Genomic DNA, 25,312 nt, shown 5'->3' with positions numbered 1-25,312 from the left:
CTCTCTCACAGAGATCTAATAGGGAAAAAAAAAAACATTGCCCAAAATGACGACGTTTTGGACAATTGGGCCATTCGCGCCAAAAGATTTGCAAACTACCAGTCATTTTTCAAAAAATAGTCTATTTGAGATGCAAGTACTTAAACAAAAATTATTATACGGATCAAGAATTCAAGAGTGATAAAGTGGACCCACTCAATAGCGCAAGATCATGTGATCACTTCGTATCTTTTTGTTTTTTTGAAAAAATAATCATATGCCCGATATTAATTGATGAGCGCACATATGACATATAATGTTCACAGAACACTAGATAACTTCTCACATGACAAAATCAGCTTAATATAATTGAAAATTGAAAATTACAATTATATACAATGATAATTTTTTTTGAAATGAAAAAAGAAAAAAGAAGAGAGGATAAAGCCAAAAAAATAAAAATAAAAGGAGAAAAGGATCCCCAATGATCACATGTCACGCTTGTAGTAAACACAAATGGGGATTATTACACATATATGATAAAACATTAAGTCATAAGCTCATGGCTGTTGATGAGACCTCTAATTCTCTCTCCAGTGCTCCTTCAGCATCCTCACTCCTTTTCTGAAAGCAAGAGTGAATTCAATTAAACATTCAGCAGTCATTTTCCAATAAAAAGATCTCTCAAGATAAATTAAATGCATATATATATCATAAGATAAAATGGCATCATTACATCCAAGGGTGAATGAAAATGAAGGAAATGAGACATCACAACTTGGCAAGCCAAAGCATGACTTCATACAAATTAACCATCAAGGGCAACAATAAAAAAAAGAAAAGAAGCCTTGACGGTCCATCACGATAGCATCTACGGCTCCTTGAACGAAGCCTACAACATTCGAATGGTACAGGCTTTGACTATTTGATATCCCTCGACCTGTTAGCAGACCATTCAACTATCACTAACATCAATATCGTCACTAACAACAATGCCGATATCATCAATATGAAAACATATAGGCTAGGAACTTACAGCCCCAAAGAATAAGAAGAGGAGAGTAGAGGGAAAAGAAAAAAGGAAATAGAACTGCTGTGAATATAATTCCACGTAGGTCCAAGTCCAGGTAGTTCACTTCACAGACACAAATATACCTGAGAATGGAAAGGGACCAAAAAATAAAAAACTATTTAGGGTTCCATGGTTGTTGATATCCTTTTGTACAGGTACAGAAAAAGTGACCACTTCATCAAGCTCCTGCAGTAAACTTATAACTAGTAATATGGTAAATACAGTCCTTGGGAAGAATCTTGACTTCAAGAATGTATGGAGATGCATGACTCAATCAATCTCCAAATAAAAAAATCTATCAGAAATGTCAACATTTTTTTGTCCACACAATATCAAAACCCTTGCACATGCTGTTGGTAAGCAAGAATAGACTTAAGATGAAATTTCATCGGCTTAGGCATTCCAATTTAAAACCACCTTAGTTTCATAGTTCAACATTTTTCATTCCATTTTCTTCCCCCACAAAGTTTAATTTCTTCACATTTCATGGATATGTATAATCCTGAAATATCACTTCAACTCAGTCAGGACCTAGAAATGGAAAAATTAACTAGAACATATCCAAAATAAAATAGTTAGCCTGACGGGTAAAGGTTAGGAAGTCCCACCTATATGAGGAATAAGAAAACATACCATGGGATTAGTTGATTTTGTTTGATGAAGAAATGGCTCCACTGAACCATCTCTGCGGAGAATTTTTGCTCCGCATCCCGGAGTGTCTACTGATCCTACAGCCTCTTCATCAACCACAACTGCATCTATACTGTCATTTCCTGACTTGGCATCTGGAACCTGCGCATGAAGTGCAAATAAGCGGCTCTATAAGAGACTGATATGTCATCACAAAATAGATCATGTGCTGAGAAGTTATGTTGCATCACAGCTATCAGGATTCACAAGTGAAGTATTGAGATAACTAGCTGGTATTAGAAAAATGTGCGGGATTAGGGTAGATCAATTGTTTGTTGTTTTAAGCAAAACAGTGATACCCCTTCATAGATGTGGCTCCAACGTAATTGGCAACATCAAGGTAAATGCAATAACTGCTCAAGAGCTCAAACATGGCAACTTCACCTGCATTCTTATCACACGGACTCAAGTCAGATATTGGACTCCATAATATACCTCAAACATGGCTTCTGTAAGAATATTTTCTAATATTGCTCTCAAGCCCCGGGCACCAGTATTCTTTGCCATTGCTTTCTTTGCGATCAACCTAAGAGCATTATCCGTAAAATGTAAATTGACCTGCAACGTTCAGCAACAAACCAAAAGGAGGCTATCGTCATTTGCAATGAATGCTATAGATGAAAATGGAGCAAGAGAGTACATTCTTAGCAAGATGCAGAGGATCAAAAGCTTACATTGTTCATGCTGAACATTTTCTTGTACTGTTTCCCAAGAGCATTTTTGGGCTCTGAGAGGACCTATGTGTAAATAACACCAAAAAATTTGTCAGCTCTTTGTGACTGAATAAAAAGCGATCTCAAGAGTTTTAAAAACTTTTCCTCTTTCCAATTACAAGTTCTGCTGCCAGTTGTCCAGTGTCTATTTCTAAGAACCCAATCCATCACTCGGCAGCTATGAAGCATGTATACCGGTACGTCGATACGATAAAATCTAAAAAAAGTGAAGTACAGGGTACGCACATAAAATAAAATTTAAAAAAATTCTTTTTAATATGAAGTAATGCAAAAAGTATTTTATTTTCATAAGATACAACCTACAATTCATATTTAATTTCAAAAAGTAAGGTATAAACCAAAATTAAATAAAATTAAAAAACTTACAAATCAAAGCTTAATTTTAAAATCATACTAATCATAAAAAAAATAAGTCCAATGAAACTAACTTCACCTCTATATAGAAGAAAATACTATTACAGCTGAGGTACGTCAAGGGTATATGCTAGGTACGTCTAGGGTATGGCAAACAAGAAATTTTTTGGGTATGTGTTTCGTATAGCCACCGGTACGTATGCAGAAGTATCATGTAAAGTACCAGTATCCAGTATGGATACGACATGTTTGCTTAAATACCCATGCTTCATAGCTTAGCAGACAAGTTGAAATCCCAACCAAAGGTCAACACAACAAGAAGAAGAATGAAGCGAGAAACAACAAATATACCTGAACAAGTTGATCTTCATTTAGAGCAGATAAACTCACTAAAATAGGAAAGCGTCCAATAAATTCTGGTATAAGGCCGTATGCAATAAGATCACCACTTTCCACCTGGAAGTCCCGAAAACAACTGAGGCTAACTTCTCAGAGGAATTTGGTTTAGAAATTACAATTTATAATTGAAAAGATTCAAAGAGAATAAAGTCTTGAGAAATCAAACAAACGTAAATATACAAATGGAAGAAAAAAAAAAGACGGGAAATTCTTTTAGCACACCACAGGAAATCTTAGTACACACCATTTGTGTTGTTCGGGTATAAACTTCCGAACAAAAGTCAAATGATCAGACATAAACTTAGGAACAAAAATGAATTATTCAAATATACATTCAGTTCAACTGTTTATGGCCGAACAACTGCTTTTTGCTAAGTTTATGTCCTAACATCTGACTTTCATTCAGAAGTTTATATCCAAAAGACATAAATGAAGTGTACTGATATTTTCTGTAGTGTGCGAATAGAATTACCCAAAAAAAATGGTGCTACTGAACATGACAGCCTTCGGTTCTTACGGATTCTAATAATGATGATGTAACTACAGAATTAGTTAGTCCACTGAGTCTCATATTTGCCCGAACTGGTGCTCCAAAACCAATGGAAGAATCTTGTCGTCTGGACCAAAAAGTAATGAAGAGTTTAAAATCCCAACTTTCATTTCAATAAGAGTTAATCTCATTGAATGATTTCTGTGAACAAGCAACATTGACAAAAGGTATTACCTTTCTGAAATGGTCTTTTCCAAATCAACAAAGGCTCCACCACAAATAAAAAGTATGTCCTTGGTATCCATCTGTAAATCAAAATAAGAAAGTGAGTAAGGAAGGTAGCATCCTGTTCAAAAAAAGCAATAAAGTTTACAATAACTAAGATATGGTTATCACACAATTTCATTTCCCAGTGGAACCACTAAAAAGTAACAAATATCAGTGTTCTTAGAAAAACTCAAGAAGTAGACTGCAAGGTGTGCCTCAGAGAGAAACATTAGACAAAGGAAGGTTCAAACATAAAAAAATTACGCACTGTATTCTTTTTTCAACCCTTAAGAGGGTACTCCTCACAAGCTCAGTCTAGTTTGGGGAAAGATAAATCTCCTACACATTTTTCATTTTTCTGTAAGGCCAAGTTTGGCAACCCAAAAATAATCCATCTTTTTATCTTTTTTCCATCACATCACCTCTCTATTTTTCTGCACATCTTTTCGTAAAAAGACAAAAAGTGCACTTATTTTCATTCCAAACAACCCCTAAAAGAAATTCAATTCTGTGTTGCTAATAAGGTTAACAAATTGGTCATGAAAAGGTTCTGAGGTACCAATTTTAAAGCTTTTAGCTTTCTTAAATGCAATCTCTACTGTCCCCCCATAAGAATGTATCCTTTATGCTTACTTTTCTATTTTCTCTCTTTAAAAAACCCCCCCTCATGTTCTAGGAAATTAGCTGCTCCTCTATCTCCAACTAATTATCCAAATTGTATATTATATTACCATTCACCAGTATAGCAAAAAGCATATTCATGATTTCAAGCGTCGTTCCCAGGGCAATGTTACCTCCTGCATTAGAAAAGTGAGCTTTCCTAAGAAGCACGGACACTTCTAAACAGGTGATGATTCATCGAAGACTTCCAAAATGTGTTGGACACAACATATGCTCTATTTTTTTTTCTCTTAATTTTTTTAATATTTCGACACGATTCAAACACTTGGAGGCATAGTTGTCAAATTAAGAAATGTATCATGAATATAATTGAGAATCATTAGTACAAACTATAAATACAATGTTAAACAATCATATATATATAATAGAAATAAATTGATTTTAGCACATGTTATACAATAGTTCTTATATAAAGACATGAAATATCATTTGATTTAGTAGCTTGGGATTTGGTTTGTAAGCCGATTAGAGAATGATTGTGAATAAGGAAATTGGTTATTTTAATCAAGTCCTTCTCGGAAAGTGGTCAGGGAAATTTGCATGTAATAAGGACAAGTCTTGGAAACTAGTGTGACTTCACTGCCTTTTGGGGGGGGGGGGAGGATTGGACTTCTATGGAAATTCCATTGTCACATGAGGGGGACCTTTGAAAGGGCATTCATAATGGTTGGGATGATTCTAGATAGTTTAGTAGTTTAATTGTGGGCGAAGGTGAGAGGGTGAGGTTTTGGAGATATGATGTCGAGATAAGTCTTTGGAGGTAATGTTCCCTTCTGTTTTTGGGATTTCCATGAACAAAGACATGGGTGTGAGTAGCAGATTGCATGAGCATGGAAGGGGACTGAGTGTTTTGGAATGTGTCCTTCAAACGTGCTCTTCAGAATTGGTAGTTTGAGGAGGCGGAGGCACTTTTGTGTGGAAAAGAAGGGGGGACGACTCTGAGATGGGAAAGGTCCAAATCTAGGAAGTTGGAGGTGACATCAAACTATCATGCCTTGAAAGGGTGTACAAATGGCTCTTTTCCTTGGAAAGGAAATCGAAGGTCCAAAGCTCATTCTGTGGTCACTTTTTTGCATGGATTGTAGCATTTGGAAAAATTCTCACTTGGATAATTTGATCCTTAAAAAGCAAATTGTTGTCTAAGTGTAAGGAAGATGCAAAGTCAGTTGATCATCTCCAAATACATTGTTAGGTGACCTTTGATAAGTGGTGATAGGAGGCAAAATGTTACACATTTAGGTCCTCTAAATACACTTCATAGTCCATAACTCAAGGTTTTACTTATGTTTTTTTATTGTTTCTTGTGTTCACAGGAAGATTGTGTCATTACACTGAAATAGCATAATTGGGAAGCTTTTGCAAGTTCGAATAGATTACTTGGAGGACTTCGATTCAAGCTCACTTGAAGTGAATAGAATAAAGAAAGCACAATCCATGAAGTTTGGAGAAGAAATAATTGGATTTGATGCAATCCAGCTATAGAAGCCACTCTATGCAGTCTTCAGTAATTTGGGTATGTCTCTCTCATCCGATATCAAATTGAGATGATTCAAGCAACAATGGAAAAAATACTTAAAAGGCTACAACTTTGTGTGAAATACAAATTTTCATTCAGACATTTACTAGGTCAAAATTGGCACACAAGAATCTGCTTCTGTCAAAATCCGCAAGGGCCATCACCTAGAATTCTCTCTTGGCAACTGACTAAATATGCATATGTGGTGGAATTGGGCTGCACATATGGCATCAAATTGAAATGTGCATTTTTTAAACATAATTTGGCTAGAATTGATCTAAAAGTTGTAAATAAAGCTTCCAAACTCCGAAATAAGAGGTCTTCGACCTTAGAGAACAACTAGAGAGGCAAGGAAAAGAGTTTTCCAAGGCGGATGCATGGAGTTCTCATCAACAATGGTGGATTTCCATCAACCATGGGCAACTAATCTTCTTCCCTTCTTACAATTAAGATGAAGCCCTAATCAAGTAGCTCATATTGATGTATTGTGATTTTAGTTTTGATTTGGTTTGGATTATCATTTTTAAAGATTATTTATTCAAGTAGAATTTTTATCCAATAAACGTGTACCGTTTCTATGATTGAGAATATATTGTTATATAATCGTTTTCTTTGTATGTATATCCAAACTATGAGACAAGTGGTGTCTAGGGAAGACGAATCGTGATGCAACCCTAGTTTAGTGTGGATGATTCATATTGACCGAAGATGATTCGTGTCTGCGGTTGGAATATACACATCCTCTCGATGATGATATCAATCCTTGTAGCCAATCAATGATTTACCAAAATTCAATACATTAATTACTCGTTACGCGATTAGTGGTGGACTCGAATCCCTAAGTTTGTGTTTGGTGCAACGCTCTAATCATAATTTCACTCCTTCGCATGAACCCTCTGTTTGGATAGCGTGTTCAAAAATTAATTCCACCACACATTTCAAAACACACTTCTCTTTCATGTTAGGCAGAGCTGCTTCCAAGCCAAAGCTCTCACATTTTCGTACATACCCTCTCACCTTTGGGTCATCCCCCCCGACATCTACCCGGATGTCTGATCAATTGACCGGAACAGTACTCTTTTTTTTTTTTCTTTCTTTTTTTTTTTTTCTTTTTTTTTTTTTTTTTTTGGTGCAATTGCCAATCGCCACCCGTTATTTGGAGAAAAAAAAAATATTTGTTTTGATATTTTTTAAATACATAAATTATTTTTTTAGACCAAAATGACATTATTTTTTTAATTGAATTTTAAAAAGAGTTTGATATGAATTTTGAATAAAATTTTCAATAAAGTTTTGAATTGTGTGTTTGGTCATACCAAAAATTCTTTTCAAAACTCATAACCAAACTTAAAAAGAGTATTACGTTTTTTAATTAAATTTTGAAAACTCTTTTCAAAACTTATAACCAAACAACTTTTCTCATTTCATATGTCATATCAAAAATTCAAAACTATTTTTAAAACTCATCACCAAATAAATTGTCTCTTTTCAAGTCATAATTCCAAAACTCACGAACTCAAAATACAACTCTATTCTCAAATCATAATTCTAAAACTCTACCAAACGCTACCTAAGTTTTTCTCTACTTGAACTCCAAATTAGTTTTCCTTTTTCTTTGTATTTATTTTTAGTTAATTTCAATTAAAAAATAAAACTATTTTTCTAAGTTAATTTAAGAAAAAAAATTTGGATTTAGAACAAGCCTGTTTAGTTCCTGTGGTTCAATACCCACCAAAACCACTATTCTATTAAATTGAGGTTTTACAAAGCATTTATTTTTTCTCGCCAAACAAAACATCATGTGGGCTCTTTTTTTCAATGTGCTTTGGTGTCCAATGATTTTTCACAAGGGGTGCGCGGACCTTATGCATTGTTCGAATGGAGTCAAAGTTAATAGAAATAGAGGGAAATCTTGAAAATCTACGTCATTGTGTTTGATGTGGACCATTTGGAGGGAAAAGAATAGGAGATCTTTGGAAAGATTGAAGAGACCTCTTTTTGTTTGGAAAAAACTTTTTACAAGTCCTTTGTATAGATGGATATATCTTTTTGCATTTGTACAACATCTAGGGGGCTTGTATAGCCTTTTTTAATTTTCCTTTTTTTTTTTTTTTTATTTGTGTTCTACATGGGTTGCATTCCCTTGATTCTTTAATGAAAGCTTTATTTCTTTTTTAAAATATAAAATAAATAACAAACAAAAAGTCCTCTAAAAATGATAAAAACTATAATAATGCAACTAACGCATAAACTTGAGGAAATGATTTGAATTTAATAACAGAGGAAACCGCAGGCAATAGATTATCAGTGAGAATATAATATAAAACAACACAAATTCAAATATTTGTCCACACAAGATAAAGAAGCTTGCAAAGTTAGAGACAAACAAAAGAAAAGGAGAGGCAAGTTATAGGTTTAGTTTACCTGAATGCTATCACCACGAGGATGTTTTCGAGCTCTGTTGTCAGGAACATTCACAATCTGATCAAGAAGAACATTTAGTCTAAGATAACTATTGTAAGGGTGATGACTAAAGCTTTAAAAGGCAATGTTTGATCTATGTAGAAATAGGCATGTAATCAGGTCATCGTAGTATAATCTTTTTATTTATTAAAATAAGTATATAATCAAGAAAATATAAACTCAAAGTAAAGCAAACAGCATGACTCCTCAAAAACTTTATCAGAAGATTACAAAGACATCCACAATGCACTCACAGTTCCTTCCAGCATTTTCAGCAATGCCTGTTGAACACCCTCTCCAGATACATCTCTGCCTATGTTTAAGCTCTCAGCCTGTGCAAAATTTTGAACTAGCATAATTGTAAATTGGATCTTGACAAATTTGAGTACTAAATCCATAAACTGAAATAGTTGCAGGACCTTCTTAGTTATCTTATCAACTTCATCAATGTACACAATCCCTTGTTGAGCTGCTTCCACATTGAACTCAGCAACCTAAAGGCCAATGAGAAGAATCATGAAATATTTACATACACTGAGCACACATACAAAAGATGCAGAATAAAGCTCTAAACAATTAATTATACAATAAAAATTATATTTTCAGCAAGTGATGAAAAGACAAATAATTGTGTGTGCAAGATAGACCTCTGACTACCAAAATGTCAAATAGTTTTTGTTGGAAGAGTAACACAATGGCATTATGCGTGACCAGTAAGCCACGCAATCAGTAAAATCGGTTTACATTAATACATTATTTATGATCAGGAAGAACTGAACTAGCAAACAAGTTCCTAAAATTCCATACAGGCATGCAATTGCAAATACAAAGTCCACATATTAAAATCAGTTAAGAATCCATCACACACTATCTTCCATGAACACAACTTCTTTCAACATTCATCACATCTTACTTTTGATTATGTTTTTTGAAAGGGTTAATTAAAAAACAAGTCATCCCTCCTCAAAATTTAGCAAGCATTCATTAATCATTCTTATCTATGTACGAAATCCTTTTCATTTTTATTTTTTGGATAAGTAATTACTCCTTCAAATTATAATACCTACCACCCCAAGATTTTAGCATAATGTCTTTACCAAGATAAATTTCTCTAACAATCATATATTTACTACACAGCATAGCAACAATAGCTCCTACTGTTTAGGAATATAAGTTGCAAGCAATTATGACAACCAATGAAATACAACTCCAATTTGATTTTCATTTCTCATTGGATATACCTTACAGAAACTAGCCTACATACCTTATTTTGAGACTAGAATGTCTCTTTTATTTGCTTTCCCTAATAGGATAAACTCTTAAAATGAAGGGGTTTGTTTAATGGATCATATCTTTATTTTCTCCCACCTCGATTGAGAAATTAAATTTAATAACCTGTAACAACTGCCTCACAGTAATCCCCATGGAAGAAAGATTGTCCTCAATCGTCTTCTCACCGGTATCTCTTCCCCTACAACGTACTAAACAATTGTTTTTTATAACTTAATTTAGCTATATGAAAATTTTATGATAATGATGACAATTATATTTAGGTCATATCATACTATGAGCAGCTAGAGTGAGGGGAGGTGGAACACAAATTTCTATGTTTGTATAAAATTACTATTCAGAACACAAATGCTTAGTGCATCCATAATCCAGCACTACAAAATAATCACCCTTCAGGATCAAAGACATTTGAAACAATATTTTAGGCCATTACAGTTCTCTATTCAAGCCACATTTGTTTTTTGGTCAGTAAATGTAAATCTTGTTCATGTGAAATATTCGGAGAGGCAGCTTCAGTTCAGAGAAATTCAAACAATTTAAAGTTCCTGAAGACTAAAAATAGACAAGCATATTGATCCACACATAAAAATAATGAAACAAAATGACCATACCACAAGTAATTTGTACAATATTGATTCTACATCTTCTCCAACGTAACCAGCCTGAAAAAAGAGAAACAAAGAGACTTGAGAGTGTCAGTGCCATTCAATCAAGCAAAGGAAAAGTTCATACTGGTCTATATTGACAGACATATTTAGGACAACTATCTGCGATAAACATTCAGCAATGTAGCAAAATCCAAGAAGACAGAATCATAGTAATGGAAATAAATAAAAATTTAAAATATGATTTGAATGCATAAAAATGAAAAGACATGTTAGAGGTCCATTCTCATTGAATTTGTCACTTTCTAAGCACCTTTGAAATAAGATGAAAATAAAACCAGAGGTTCAGAAAAGAAAACTACAAGCTCGTTGAAATAGGCAACCTCGTAGCAGGAAGAGTAGCGAAGATATGATCCATAGAAAGTGTTTCTGGGAAAATCCATTGTATTAATTATTTAAGCTTATATTTTCTAAAAGGAACAAAAAGAAAATTTTTGCATGCATGTGCATGCGTGCGAGAGAGAGAGATAGAGAGAGGCTGAAACTCGTTTAATAAAGAGGGTTCCCAGCTTTTAGCTTGCATGAGCACACACATCAATCAAGGACAAGAGAGCGAGAGACCAAAAAAAAAAAAAAAGAGGAAGCCAGGAAGAGATGTCCAAAAAATGGGCAGATTTTAGAAATGGACTTTATGTAAGGTAAATGTAGCATTTAGGAAGATAAATATCTGACTTTGACAAATCATAACCACTAATACAAGTCAAACATTCAATTACAGATTTTAGCAATTTCAAGGGTTGTTGCAATTCTTTAGAAATGAATCTAAAAAAATCCTCTTTTTTTCCTTTTGCTTGTTTGTTTGTTTGTTTTTTTTTTTGTTTTTTTTTTTTTTTTTGTAAGTAATGAATTTTATTAAACAAAGAAAGTGCCTCAACGAGAAGCACCTTGTACACAGGTTCATATACAAAAACAAAAAGTAACCCTAATTATCTACAAGGATAACCCCCACCCCCACCCCCAACAGTCACTCTCAAAATTTTCAAATGACCTTTTGTTCCTCACACTCCACAAACACCATATAAGATGCAGTGGAACTGCCTCCCATGCCTTCTTTAATTTCTACATCATGAAGCATGATTGTTAATGCCGTTTCATACCATCGGGTAAATCCCTGTACATTCCGTTTCGACAAGAATGCGATGAGTATTTAACTTTGTTCTGGTTAATTTTCTAGGATGTTCCAGCCAATCACAAAGGAGTGAGAACTCATAGAATGCACTGGTGACTTGACAGAAATGACAATAAAAAAGTAAAAAAGCAAAGAAAAGCTGCCTCCAAATATCTTTACACCATTAAGGATCATAGTCTACGTTGTAGACTATAGTCACTCTACACGGCAACTGACAGAATCATTTTCCTTATTTATTGCTTTTGAATTTTTGTTGTTTCATATCAGTGATGACACAGAGCTATGCATATAGAGGGAAAGGGAGTAAATTAAGGATTCAGTAAGAGACAGTGCTTTGTGCTGAATTTTTAGCACAAGCTTGACTATGAGGATGGCGAGTTCTTCTGATTCCAATTCCAAAAATATCACTGATGCCAACAGCATTACAGAAGCAACAATAAGAAAATGTCTATCTATAAACTAGAACCTTCAATCAGCTGACCAAATTTCTGCATTCTTAGATGTCATAAGAGGCAACCGAGCACCTTAAACTAGTGTCTCACTCTACAGCTGACTATACTGGTGTTAACTAGAAGTCCCAAACCTCTAATAAAGCTTTCAAGAGAACTGCAAACCACCTTATCTACTCTTTTACATGAGAAGGACCAAGCCACCTGCTTAACCCATAGCCCACCCCACTGAATATGATTAAAATTTGTAAAGAAGAAGCCATTTATTATCACAATTCTATGTAATTTTCTTGTTTTTGGAAGTAGTTATCTCATTAGGTCGAGGGGTTGGGATAAGGGAGTTACTCGAAACACGAAGAGAAGATTTTTCAATCACCATCTAGTGGTTCCAAAATTGGGTCACCAAAACAACCTTAACATTTCTTCTAGCTTGAAATCCAGTTGAAGCAATTGAAGTCTCTGTTCCAGTTTCTCTCTCTTCCCTTATGAAACAATTTTCCTCCAAGGCCCTTCTTCTATAGGCCATGTGCCATTCACATGATGCATTCTGTCTAAATTATTAACCTTTGATGACAGAACAGCCAGATTGAAATCGAGTTGAAAGTTTGAGGTTTAATGTGTTGAAGTTAAAAATAAAGGACTATAGTGATATCTAAATAAAAGTTGAAAGGTGCAAAGTGTAATTTGCCCTAAAAAGGTCATTAATTTAAAGCAATTTGAATATTCTAATTTTAGGTAAATCGTTTACTTGAGAGTTCTAGTTTTGCCTTTTGCAAACTATTTTTAATCTTTTAGGAAATGAGCCTAATAATGTAAATCAAGCTATCTAACACCTAAGAAGCATGGACATGGATACGGATGCGGACGCAGGACACGGCAATTTCAAAAAAATAGGGACACGGACACGTCAGGAACACAACAATACAACATGCTTTAATATATTTTTATTTGCTATTTAAATTAATATTACATCCACAAACAATCAATATTAACAAAAACTAACTCTAATTCTATATTTATTTATTTATTTAAAAAAGTACTTTAAATTAACTCTTATTTTTATGGAAGATCCATTAAATATTTAAATCTATGAAAAAAATAATAAACAACATTCATCACAAGCACTAAACAAAATGGGAAAAAAGATAATTTAGCATGTCCCTAGTGTGTACCCTAGGTGTCTCCTGAAAATAAATTAATTAAATAAGGGGACACGCCATGTGGTGTGTCCTATATATGTCCCCACCGTGTCCGCATGTCCCCAAAGTGTCCATGTGTCCGACACGGATACGGCATTTGTTTTAAAGTGCCGGTGCTTCATAGCCCTTCCTCAAGTTCAACCTCGTCTTGTACGTGGAGATGCAAACAAATAACCAAACAGAAAGAGAATCACCAAACAAAGAAGAACAAACCAAATAGGATAAAATGCCAAATGCCATCAGAGATACTTGAACCTAAGGCCTCTCTCGACTTGAGCTTTTATATCATGTTACTTGAACCTAAGGCCTCTCTTGACTTGAGCTTTTATATCATGTTAAATCACCAAATTGTCCTAAAAGCTTAAGTTTTTAGGAAATGAGCCCAACAATGTATATCAAACTATCCAACAAATCCAACAATATAGACCCGTGATACCCGTATATGGCAGGTAATATTGTTCAAGTGTGATACCATGTTGTTTAATATAACTTAAAACCTCTAAACATGCTGCCACACCATTCTTCATCTAATGGCACATGATCCCATGGCATGTAAAACCTTTTAATGTGTTTTAGGTTTTAAAATAAAAGGTTCCACTTTTTCTTTCTTCTTACCATACTCTACTGGATTCCTAAATCCATTTTTGCATGACAAAAGGGATTATATCATGATTTTTTAATAATTTTATTGTTGGTGAGAGTTGGACCCACATCTCTAAGTATGAAGGCAATGCCTTCCAAATTAGATAGTGTAATCATGTTTTTATACTAGAACTATTGTACAACATGTGTCAAAACCAATTTATTTCATTCTTTTAATATATATGATGGTTTAACATCAATTTTTATAGTTTGTACTGACTCTTAATGATATTTTATTCAATTCATGATTCACAAAAGACTTTGATTTACTATACAATTTTCAACTAAGAAGCACAGGTGGAACCAGACACAGATGTGGACATAGGACAGGACACATAGTGATTTCAAAATATGGGGACACAAACATGGCGAGGACACAACAATAAAATATTTTTTCATAAAGTCTTATTTGTTATGTAGATTAATATTACATCTACAAATAATCAAAATTAGTAAAAACTATTCGATATTTGAAAAAAAAAAAATCACTATTAAATTAACAATGATCATTTATATTTTTTTTATGGATGATATATTAAGTATTTAAATCTAAGGAATAAACATCTAACATCTATCAAAAGCACTAAATGGGGGGAGACCTAATTGGCATATCCCTAAAGTGTCCCTATCATGTCCCTTAAAAAAAATTAATTAAATAAAGAAACACTCCATGTGGTGTGTCCCATACGTGTCCCCGTGTCCGACATGGCTATGACACTTATTTTGAAGTGTCGATGGTTCATAGATTCTCAATTTGACAACTATGGTGTTATGCAATTCTAGATTCGATTGTGGATCGGAAAGGAGAAGCTAGAAGTGACATATTTCACTCTGCTAACATTGCAATAAATAAGGGATCAGCCATAAATGACTACATGAAGATTGATAAGTGTCAAGTTTTTGGAAACATTTCTCTTTGCAAAGAGTTAAATGACTTGGAGGTACGGGAGCTAACAGAGCTTCCCGAACATCTTTATGCTATTCCCAACACTGGTGAGGAACGGACACAATGCGATGGATGAGATCAAAATCAAGAAAATCTAAGGTGAAGCATTTTTAGCATGCTTTGGTGGATCAGATTCCGTGTCTTTTCCAAGGCAAAAGGTGTAGGGATCCAAGGCTAGTTCAAATGTAGTGCGTTTTGTATGGACAACATTGCATGGAAAGATCCTTACTATTGATATTTGATAATTATTTCGAATATGGCAAATTTATGTCAACTGGTGTTGCATGAACAAGCAAAATCAATCAATCACTTCTTGATCCATTTTGTAATGTAATGAGAGAGTTGTGGTCCTCGATTCCATGCATGTTTGGCTTAGCGTGATTATTTCATTGTACGGTGAAGGATCTTCGTTGTTTTACAAGGGGAGCTAGAATGCAAAGCAAAAGGAAGGCAGCTTGATTTTTGGTACATTTAGCTTTGTTGTGGATTACTTGGAGAGAACATAATAGGATGACTTTCGATGAGGAGTAACCTATTTTCAAGTTGAAAAAATAAATTATTGTCCTTTTCAAAGTTTTTAAAAGCGAATGCATAACGTGAGGCTTTGCCTTGTTGAAAGTGAAATCGATATTATTGGCTTTAGTGATTGAGCTTCTCACTGAGCATTAATTTTGTGTTTTTTCTTGATTGGTCATTTACTTAATTTTTCCTATAAAATATGAATATAGTTGCAAAAGGGATTCTTTTTAATTTTTTACTTTTTTATGTTTAAACCACCTAGACTAAGTTTAACAAGAGCCTAAGACAAACTCTTCATATACGTACTCCTCACATGCTTATGCATAGAAGGCATACAAGACGCATCTAAGGCGCATGTCTCAGACTGTGTGTGCAAACCTTTGAGGAGTAAAGCCTAAAAATCAAAGCCTTGAGGTCGTTTGCTTTAGCCTCGCCTCAAGATGAGCCTTAGTTTCCTTAAAACTTTGATCCTTTCTGTATAATTGGTTCTTGGATATTGTTGATACATCTTTGAACCACTTTTTTGGATTTTGTATGTCTTTGGAGTAAGGGTGGTTGGATAAATGATATAAGTTTAGTGCATTACCTTTTTGAATACAAGTTGCAACCCCTTGTGCCTCATTTATAATAACATTGGTTAATGAAAACTTTGTTGAAATTAAAATTTTAAATCACCTTTTGGTGACAAATCAAATTTGTCCAACTTAAAATTCAAACCCCCTTTTAACATATTTTCAATTTTAATGATCACTCTCTTTCATGTTATCAAATCCACAAAATAAATAAATAAAAAATACTCTTTTTTTTTTTTTTGGATTTAGGGTATTTTTTATAACTAAATTTGTATTTAAAAAATGCCAAAAGGGTGTGCCATTTTACAAAAATAATTTTTATCAAAAAAGCTCAACACAAAAACTGATCTTTCCTATGACCCTTATAAGAGCAAAAGAAGATTCACAAAAAGTCAAAAAGATCTTCAAACCAAAACTGAAAACCATGGAATAAAGATATTTTAAGTTTTAGGACTCCCAAATTTGTTGTAAAAATACGCCTATTTCTTTCTTGCTACATATAATAAAAAATATTGAACCAATTTTAGTCCTTTGTTGTTTCATCACCACCTTTCAAGCCGAAAGAGGTGGGAAAAAGCATTGTGACACAACCCCCACCCATCCATCCAAAAAAGGGGGGGAATTTTACTATATCAAGCCAGTACAACAGTTAAGCACATGTAGATATATATATATTAAAGAAAGGAATGCAGCATTGAAAGGATCTCTTCAAAAGATAAAAAAATGTGAAAAGATGGCCAATCAAGTAAACTTTGCATCATGACCAATATTTTTCTTGCTAGTCAGTATCGTAAATAATGTAAACTATTCCAAACCTGCCTGAGTTAACGTTGTTGCATCTGCAATGACAAAAGGCACATTCACAACGCGAGCTAATGTTTTCGCAAGTAATGTCTTCCCTGTCCTCACAGTCAAGGTTAAACTATATGAGTCAGGCTGTCTTCCCTAAATCTGGGTCTCACCATAATATCATAAGTAATGAGAAATTAGAATCTACTTTGCAAAGAATATATTAAATTTGCACTACAAACAACAAAAGTAGTATGAATTAAAAAATAATGATCATACCTGAGCCAGTTGGACCCATGAGTAACACATTGCTCTTCTCTAGTTCAACAGAATTGCTATCATCTTCAACTTCACCTTTATCTGACACTACACCTGACCTGGCATTGAACAAATATGTTAATCACTTGTGAATTCTTTAACATTAGCGAGGGAATAGAAATGAACTCTATCAGTATGAATGAACCACAAAACAAACATGCAGGGACACATTTGTGAAATTACTCTTTCCTTTTCTTTTCTTTTCTTTTCTTTTTTTTTTATTTTTATTTTTTTAATATATATCAGTTGTTCTCAATTCGAAAATAGTATCAAGTATATTTACTCTGCATTTTCAATTTTGTGTCTTATAATCATAGTTGTCAAATCTGGATTCGAATCGTGAATCGAATCATGAATCGAATTGAATCGTGAATCGAAAACGTTCAGTCACTCTTTCTAAATTACTTAGAACATATAACTACACACTTAGATGTTAAATATATCTTATGAATATAAAATATTTAGACTTAAATCGATGAAAATATTATTTTGAATGATGATCACGTAGTTTAATAGGTAAGAAGTTAACAAAGGTTCCTATGTAAAATCACCATCTTACCTTCACCTTTTTAGATATTTCTTTTCTACCATTCTTAATAAAGACAGTAAACAAAGACAAACACTCAATTTCCAAAGTAATAATAATTTAACAACAATATTCACTTTGCTTGGTTCCCATTTTTTAAAAACAGTTTTCAGAAAATTCTACACTCTTATTTTCCGTGTTTTTTTGTTTTTACTGAATTTTTTTAATATTTTATGCAAATTTTTTACTTTTTAGACACTAACATACATACACCTAAAAAGTAAAAAAATTATAAAAAAATCTTTTAAAAATTTACTAAATGCCAAAAACATAAAAAAAAATACAAGAATTTAGTACATTTTTTGTATTTTTATGTATTTCTTAATTTTTTAAAATATTTTTTCACAATTTTTTTACTTTTTAGACACATTTAAGTAAGGTGCATCTAAAAAAGTAAAAAAAAATGTTTAAAATTTTAAAAATATTCACTAAAAACAAAAAAATACGAAAATCAAAAAACTCAGTTTTCAAAAAACTTAATCCAGAAAACTCAAACCAAAACACAGTGATTGATATTTGGACAATATGAATACAAACTTTTCCAAGCACAATGACCAAACAATAAGAAATAATTATTTAAGATATTTATTTTAAAGCCTAAAACATTATAAAAAATATAATTTACCTCACCCATGTAATATTCAACTATATTTAATTTAATAAAAGAGCAATAGATAATTCATGGTGTAAGTTACTTTAATCTTAAACATCTTTAGAAGATATATTATGATGTTTTTAAGGAAAAAAAATGACAAGAAAGGTTAACAACATATCGGGTCTGATAATTGGATCCTATTAAAACCTCCATGATCACTAAAATAACAACAAATCATGTATATATATTGATTATTTTGGTATTAAACACTATTAGAAGTTATTTATCAAAAAAAAAAATTAAACACTATTAGAAGTTGTATTATGTCATTTTCACTAAAAAGATGAAGAAAAAACAAGTCAAAAATATGTCGGACACAATGAATTTAAGAATTGCATGAATCGTAAAGAGTGAATCGAATCATGAATCGATTATGAATTGTGCGAGTCACTAGAGATTCACTTCCAAAATAGATTCATCCATAGATTTATATCGATTTTGCAAAAATTGTTCATCGAATCGCGAATCGTAAAATTTTGATAACAGAGCTTATAACATCATGCACCATTGAACATAGTTGAATAAATTATAACTAAAGAGACTTTTCAAAAATTTCAAAGTGCTGGATGAAAGATCAAGCACAAAGTATCCAATACTTTACAACAAATATTGATGAATGGGTTTAGTTTAACGAGGATATTTAGAACATTGGTTCTCTCTCTCTCTCTCTCTCTCTCTCTCTCTCTCTCGGTACAGGTGAAAACAAAAGCAAAAACTAAGGAAATGACAAAAAGAGGGCCTTAAGCCATGGCACAAGAGGTGCCTATCATGTCTGCAATCAGCAGCCCCTTGATCTTGTTCCGAAGGGTCTTCAGCAACAACCAAGTGCTCTTGTTAGTTGGCTTCCATGTTGGCTAAGAAGTCAGCAAACAGGGAAGATAAAGTAGAGAGGGAAAATAATCTCATTTAGAATAACGTTCTTTATTAAGTCTCATATACTTTTAAACTTTTCCATATTTCACTTAAAAAGGGAAAAGCAACGTTGATGCAGGCTACATGCTAGTTTTCCATGGCTACAAAAATATCTTTTAGGTCCAAATTCCAGCTTAACATGCCAAGGTTTATGAGATTTCAATTTAGAGTTAGATCATTAAGTTGCAACTAGATATTAAATATACTCTAATTATCTCTAAAGATATAGCAGAGAGAAAATATAGTTAGTCAAAAACTGCCATTGACCAACTGGATGTCTACTCTTTTATTTATTTAGTACTTCACACGAAAAGGAGGAAGAACAAAACCAACACGAACTTTTAACATTTCTAAACTAGTAGGGTTGATTTCTTGACAGGCAAACAGATAGGGAGTTTAGCTGTAATTAAGAGACATTTTTTAGACAGGTCAATGACCATATGGTACTCCAAGTGATGTCATTGTTATTTGTTCAATCCTATAGCACCTTTAAGATAATAATCCTACAGTTCCTTTTCATCCTAAAGAACCTTCAAGACAATATTTACTGAATCCCCAAGCAACAAGGTTTATATTTGATTTTCCTCCAAATGCCTAGTGAGGATTTGAAGCACATCTGCCATATGAATCATTCTATCATGCAAAATGTCATATCGTACATCTGTATTATAAAAACAAAGTATGCTCCAAAATGAGAATGTCACTATAACTCACTCTTTACATGAGGAAGCATGGTATATCCTTTTGTAGTGATTGTAGACAGCCACAGAGAGCACCTGTCACATGGAACAAATCCTTTCAATCCCAAGCCACAATACCATGCAATTCTTCAAGTAAATAACTTTGTATTGCCTCTATTGAAAACTTCACAATTTCCATCTACAACTACTATTTCCGACAACATTCTATGTCAACAAAAATGGCATTAGCAAGGAACTTGCAAATTGATGAATCAAAGTGTTCGGGATTCATTGTGAAATTTAAAAAATGAACTATTCTTAATTCCATTCTCATAATTCCTAATGTTTCATTGGTAAATACCATAACCACTCAAAGTAAGTCAGTATGCATTGTCCCTATTGATAAAATCACAAATTTCATCTACAGCTATTATTTCCGATCCAATTCTATGAACAAAAATTCCATAAGGAACTTACATATTGAAGAATCGAAGTATTCAATATTCATTATGAAATTAAAGAAGTGAGCCATTCTTAATTCCTTTCTCATGAACATCTATTCCATTCATGAATGCAAACTCAACCAATAATCATAAAAACAAAAATAAAAACAAAAAAGTTCATTTTTTTGGGACCTTTTTGGCTTTTTCTTGCCCAATAACAAACTCATCAAGCCGCCTACATATCTCCTTCGGTGTCGGCAACTCCTTTCCCAAATTCGCCCCGCCGCACCCATCCCCCTCCCCACTACCCCCTGTTTTTACCTCAACCGTTTGCCCCACCGGCATTTTCACCTCGACCCCGCTCATACTCTCCGCCCCGTCTCCGCCATAGGATCTCAACCTTTCCCAAATCCTAGCCCCAGCTCTCCCATTTTCGTCATCATCTTTTCCAACACTCCCCTCCTCATCCCTCCCTTTAACTCTCCCAATCTCAATGAAACTTCCCTGCAATGGAACCAACTTGAAGGGCCTGAAATAGAACGCAGTCCTGCAATTAGGGCAGAGATTGAGGGCTTGAAACACACCGGTCTCGCCTCCGGTGATCGACAAGGGACGGGTCGAGAAAAGGATGGCCATGAGCTTGGAACAGCGAGGGCAGTTGACTTGAGCGCGAATTTGGTCGAAATCGTCGGAACTTCCGTCCCATTTGTGTCGCTCCTGAAACCCTAACCCTAACCCTAGAGGAGGTTGGCGTTGGCGGTGGCGATGGAGAGTGAGGAGTGGTGGTGGGTTGAGAGAGGAGTGATAGTGAGAGGATGAAGATGAGGTTGGTGATGATGAAGAGAGACAAGTGATTGTAGGAGTTATGTGCCTCAGCTTTGTTCTCCATCGGAATATTGCAGACATTGCAGCTCTTCCTTCTTCTTCAGAGCATAGTAGAGAGAGTAGAAGTGTTGGTAGGTGAAATCGGAGACTGGCATTGTTTGCAAGGTTAGATTATTTTTTAGTTATTTTAATTTGGTTAATATAAAAATAGTTGTATTTAAAAAATTGATTGATTTTTTTTATAATTGATTTGATGATTGCGATAAGAGAAAAAATTAGAAGTAATTATAAATTATATATGATATTTTATCTTATTAATTATTTTAATTTATTTTATTTTTTAGTGAATTATTTTAACCTAATCTTATGTCTGTTATAGTCATTAGCTTGTTTGCCATATTCTAGGGTACCAAACTTTTTATCTTTTTAATTTTTTAAAATTACATAACTTCTATATTTTCTAAAAAAATTTTTATAAAAAGTCAAAAAACTATAATTACTTAGATCATTCCAAACAAATAACTTGTATTATTTGAACAAATAAATAAATAAAATAAAATAAAATACTAATAACAATGAGTTTTTCAAAAAACTCTTTTTTGAAAATTCTACTTTCTTATTTTTTGTGTTTTTTTGTTTTTACTGAATTTTTTTAATATTGTAAACAATTTTTTTTACTTTTTAGACATACCTAACATAAATATACCTAAAAAGTAAGAAATTTGTGAAAAAAACCTTTTAAAAATTTACTAAATACCAAAAATACAAAAAAAATACAAGAATTCAGTATATTTTTTATAATTTTATGTATTTATTAATTTTTTAAAATATTTTTTCACAAATTTTTTACTTTTTAAATATATCTAAATAAGGTGCATCTAAAAAAGTAAAAAAAATGTTTAAAATTTTAAAAATATTCACTAAAAACCAAAAAACACAAAAACCAAAAAACTCAATTTTCAAAAAAATTAATCCAAAAAACTCAAACCAAACACACTGAATCTTGTTTGGTTTTGATTGATTTTATGGGTGTTTTATTTTTTATATTTTTAATAATTTTTTTAATATTTTAAGTAAAATTTTTGTCTTTTTAAATGTATCTAACTTAGATGCCTAAAATATTTGTGAACAAATATATTAAAAAATAATAATTGCTTAAAAATGCGTTTTTGTATTTTTGATATTTACTAATTTTTTAAAAATATTTTTTTAAAAGTTTATATAGATTTGGTGTATTTAAAAAGTAAAAAATATTAAAATATTAACAAAATTCACTAAAAATAAAAAATATATATGAAAAATAAAAATAAAAACTCAATTTTTATAAAATCAGTATAATATGTTTTGTTTCGATAATGTCAAACTGAAAAATTTATAAGTAAATTATATCGGTAATTCTTATATTTTGCACCTTGTATAACTTGAGGCTTATAATTTTAATTAGATGTTTTGATTTATAATTTTAATTTTTGTATCAATTTAGATTAATATTTTGTTTCGTATTATTTATTTATTTATTGTTCAAATTAGTACAATTGATAATGCCATCACTCAGATGATTAAGGGTTTGGGTACCCACCTAAATAAGCAGCTTATGAGTTTATTAGTTTATTTATATCATATCACCTTCTCTTTTTTCGTATGCCTTTTCATAATATAAGAATTACCAATATTTTTTACTCATAATCAAGATAATCAAATAGTCAAATATAATTCTATTACAGTAGGAAATACATAGTGCTACAAAAGAAGATTAAACATTAATAACCACATGTTTGGATCACATTTATTTTAAAAAAGCTAAGTCGTTTTTCAAAAAGTCCTATTTTTAAATGTTCATTTAACCCATATTTTTTAAAAATATTCCATTAGGTTCTGTTTTGGATATGACCAAATCACCCTTTTAAATTTTTTGTGCATGTTTTCATTTTGAAATCCATACATAATAAGAAATAACAATAGTCTCTCATTTCATGAAAAAAAAACTCTCCATTATTTTAGGGCTCATTTGGGAATTGGATTAATTACACTTTTCATTCCTATCGTTTGACTCAAATTTTTCTTTAGTTACTATAGTTTTAATTTGAATAATTTAATCCATACACTTTTCATTCTGATCATTTTGTATACATTGAAAGTTAAAATTAACAATTTTAAGCTACTTGTCAATTTTTTAAGGTTTTAATTTGGTTTTTTGTCTAAATTAAAGGTTAAAATTAATAAATTTGAAACAGTTGTCAATTTTCTAAATTATACATGTAAAAAATATTAACAAAAATTTAAAAAGAATGATCAAATTAAAATTAGATTTAAAAGTGTAAATATCAAATTATTAATATAGCGATTATGGTTTAGAGCCAACCTATTGATATCTTGGATCCAGGTTTCATTGCCTCACTTAATTGGTCGTGTCTTGTTTTTCTTTATTCCTCTTTGAGTTTGACTTTTGGGATGTATTTGTTGCGTTTGGCACAGGTTGGTAGCTTGTTAGTCCATACTATTGTTACCCATAATTTTGCCTCTTCGCTCGAACGAGACTTCATTTGCTTGAGCAAGTTTTGTCAACTCTCAGTATTTTGCAAGCCTACGAAATACTAGAATGGTACATTCTACGCTCGAACGAGACTTTCCTCGCTTGAGCGAGCTGCACATATTTCAGTTCGTAGAAACATCTTTTTACCTAACTTTTTCATATTTTTTCCTCTCAAAACCCTATATCAGCTCCCTCTCTCTCTGAAACCTAACTTCTCTCTACAAATACACCTAAATCTAAGGACCTCTCTACCCTACTCTCTTTGATAAAAAGATAGAGCACTTCAAGAGCTCTTATTTGATCCGCATAGAGTTGAGTTTTGTCATATTTGAAGTTTCTCTACTTCTCATTTGGTCTTCTAAACTTGAGGTAGGGATTTTCTATACCTTCTTATGGTTTTTTACTTGTGTGTTTGCTCTTATCCTCAACGACATTGAGATTTGGAGGTTTTGAACAAAAATGGGTTTTGGTTTTGAAATCTAAAAGATGGGTCTTCCAAATAGATTCTTTAAAAGGGTTGTGGAGATGGAAAAGAACTTTGGATATGATAAAATGATGATTTTGATATTTGAACTTGATTTGGATAAAATGGGGATTTTGCCCTAGAATGTCAAATGTTGATTTTGAAATGAAATTTGGAAATGATAATTGGAATTGACATTGGAAACATGGAATTGGATTGTTGATGATGATGGTGGTAGAATTGGGTATGCATTACCACTCATATCTTAGAATTTGAAAGATATATCTTTATGAAATTTAATTATCTGTTTAGAGATATCTATTTTGAGTTATCGGTGGAGGATAGCAATGATTGTTGTAGAACTTGCATGAGAATTAGGTAAATTGAAACTATTTTCTCGTCCATGGCATTTATTGCATTTTGAACACATTGCAAAATGTTAATTATGTTGAGAAATGAGGTGAATACTTGGTGAATCTGGGTAGGGGTATGGTCACAATGTTAAGTTGGCCGAAGTGTTCTTGGTAAAAGACCAGAAAACCGTGTGAATAGGTGTCGAGTCTTTTGGTTAATACCAGTAAAAATGACAAATTGGTAGAACTTGTATAGCCTACTTATAGACACGTACCTAGATATGGTTGTATTCACAGTTTGGTTTTCTAAATGAAATGGAAATGGTTTCTGAAATGAGATATAATGCTTGGCATTGCATGGTTTGGAAAATAATGATAAAAAGGTTTTGTCACGAGCATTGCATATGCATTAAACCTTATATGCTTGTTAAGATTCATAAATTGTGTTGGATTATCTTTATTGGGTTTTGTCTTACCCTATGTGGGAAAAACATTTTTAGGTGTTGATGATATGCCTCCGACAAGGCAATAGCTTGGAAGAAATTGGAGCTGAAGGCTTTTCATTTGTGTATTGTTTTATTATTTTGATTCAAGCCAAAGACTTTACATGTATTGGACTTAAATCTACTTTTGTTGTACCTAAGCATGATCTTGAAAAGATGTAAGCCTATAGGGCATCTATTCTTGTTTATCTCTTAT

General features: G+C 32.6%; 1 protein-coding gene across 15 annotated transcripts; it reads right to left on the bottom strand.

The window, feature by feature from the left end:
- Nucleotides 1-326: 326 nt before the first annotated feature.
- On the bottom strand, nt 327-21,434 carry LOC114257958 (ATP-dependent Clp protease). 15 transcript variants are annotated; one of them, XR_014329431.1, is made up of 16 exons: nt 20,632-21,434; nt 20,031-20,092; nt 17,125-17,222; nt 16,876-16,955; nt 10,547-10,597; nt 9,065-9,139; nt 8,900-8,977; nt 8,607-8,663; nt 3,953-4,023; nt 3,746-3,845; nt 3,181-3,285; nt 2,416-2,478; nt 2,177-2,299; nt 1,685-1,843; nt 1,016-1,134; nt 327-919 (listed from the first exon to the last, which is right to left on the bottom strand). XR_014329431.1 is itself a non-coding variant. In XM_028197785.2 (15 exons), exons 1-15 carry the CDS (start codon nt 21,343-21,345, stop codon nt 532-534), a joined length of 1,908 nt encoding a protein of 635 aa, XP_028053586.2. In that variant the 5' UTR covers nt 21,346-21,434; the 3' UTR covers nt 327-531. The 15 variants fall into 15 exon arrangements, 2 of the variants coding, with proteins under 2 accessions (XP_028053586.2, XP_082724831.1); XR_014329430.1 differs by having other exon boundaries at nt 327-603; XR_014329437.1 differs by having other exon boundaries at nt 2,177-2,330; nt 17,125-17,229; nt 20,032-20,092; nt 20,632-21,429.
- Between the last annotated feature and the right edge of the window lie 3,878 nt (nt 21,435-25,312).

This window comes from Camellia sinensis, chromosome 5 (assembly GCF_055761805.1).
Source record: "Camellia sinensis isolate YWXY chromosome 5, ASM5576180v1, whole genome shotgun sequence".
NCBI lineage: Eukaryota > Viridiplantae > Streptophyta > Magnoliopsida > Ericales > Theaceae > Camellia > Camellia sinensis.
The sequence above is the reverse complement of the archived record's forward strand: the minus strand, read 5'-3'. Positions and strand labels throughout refer to the sequence as shown.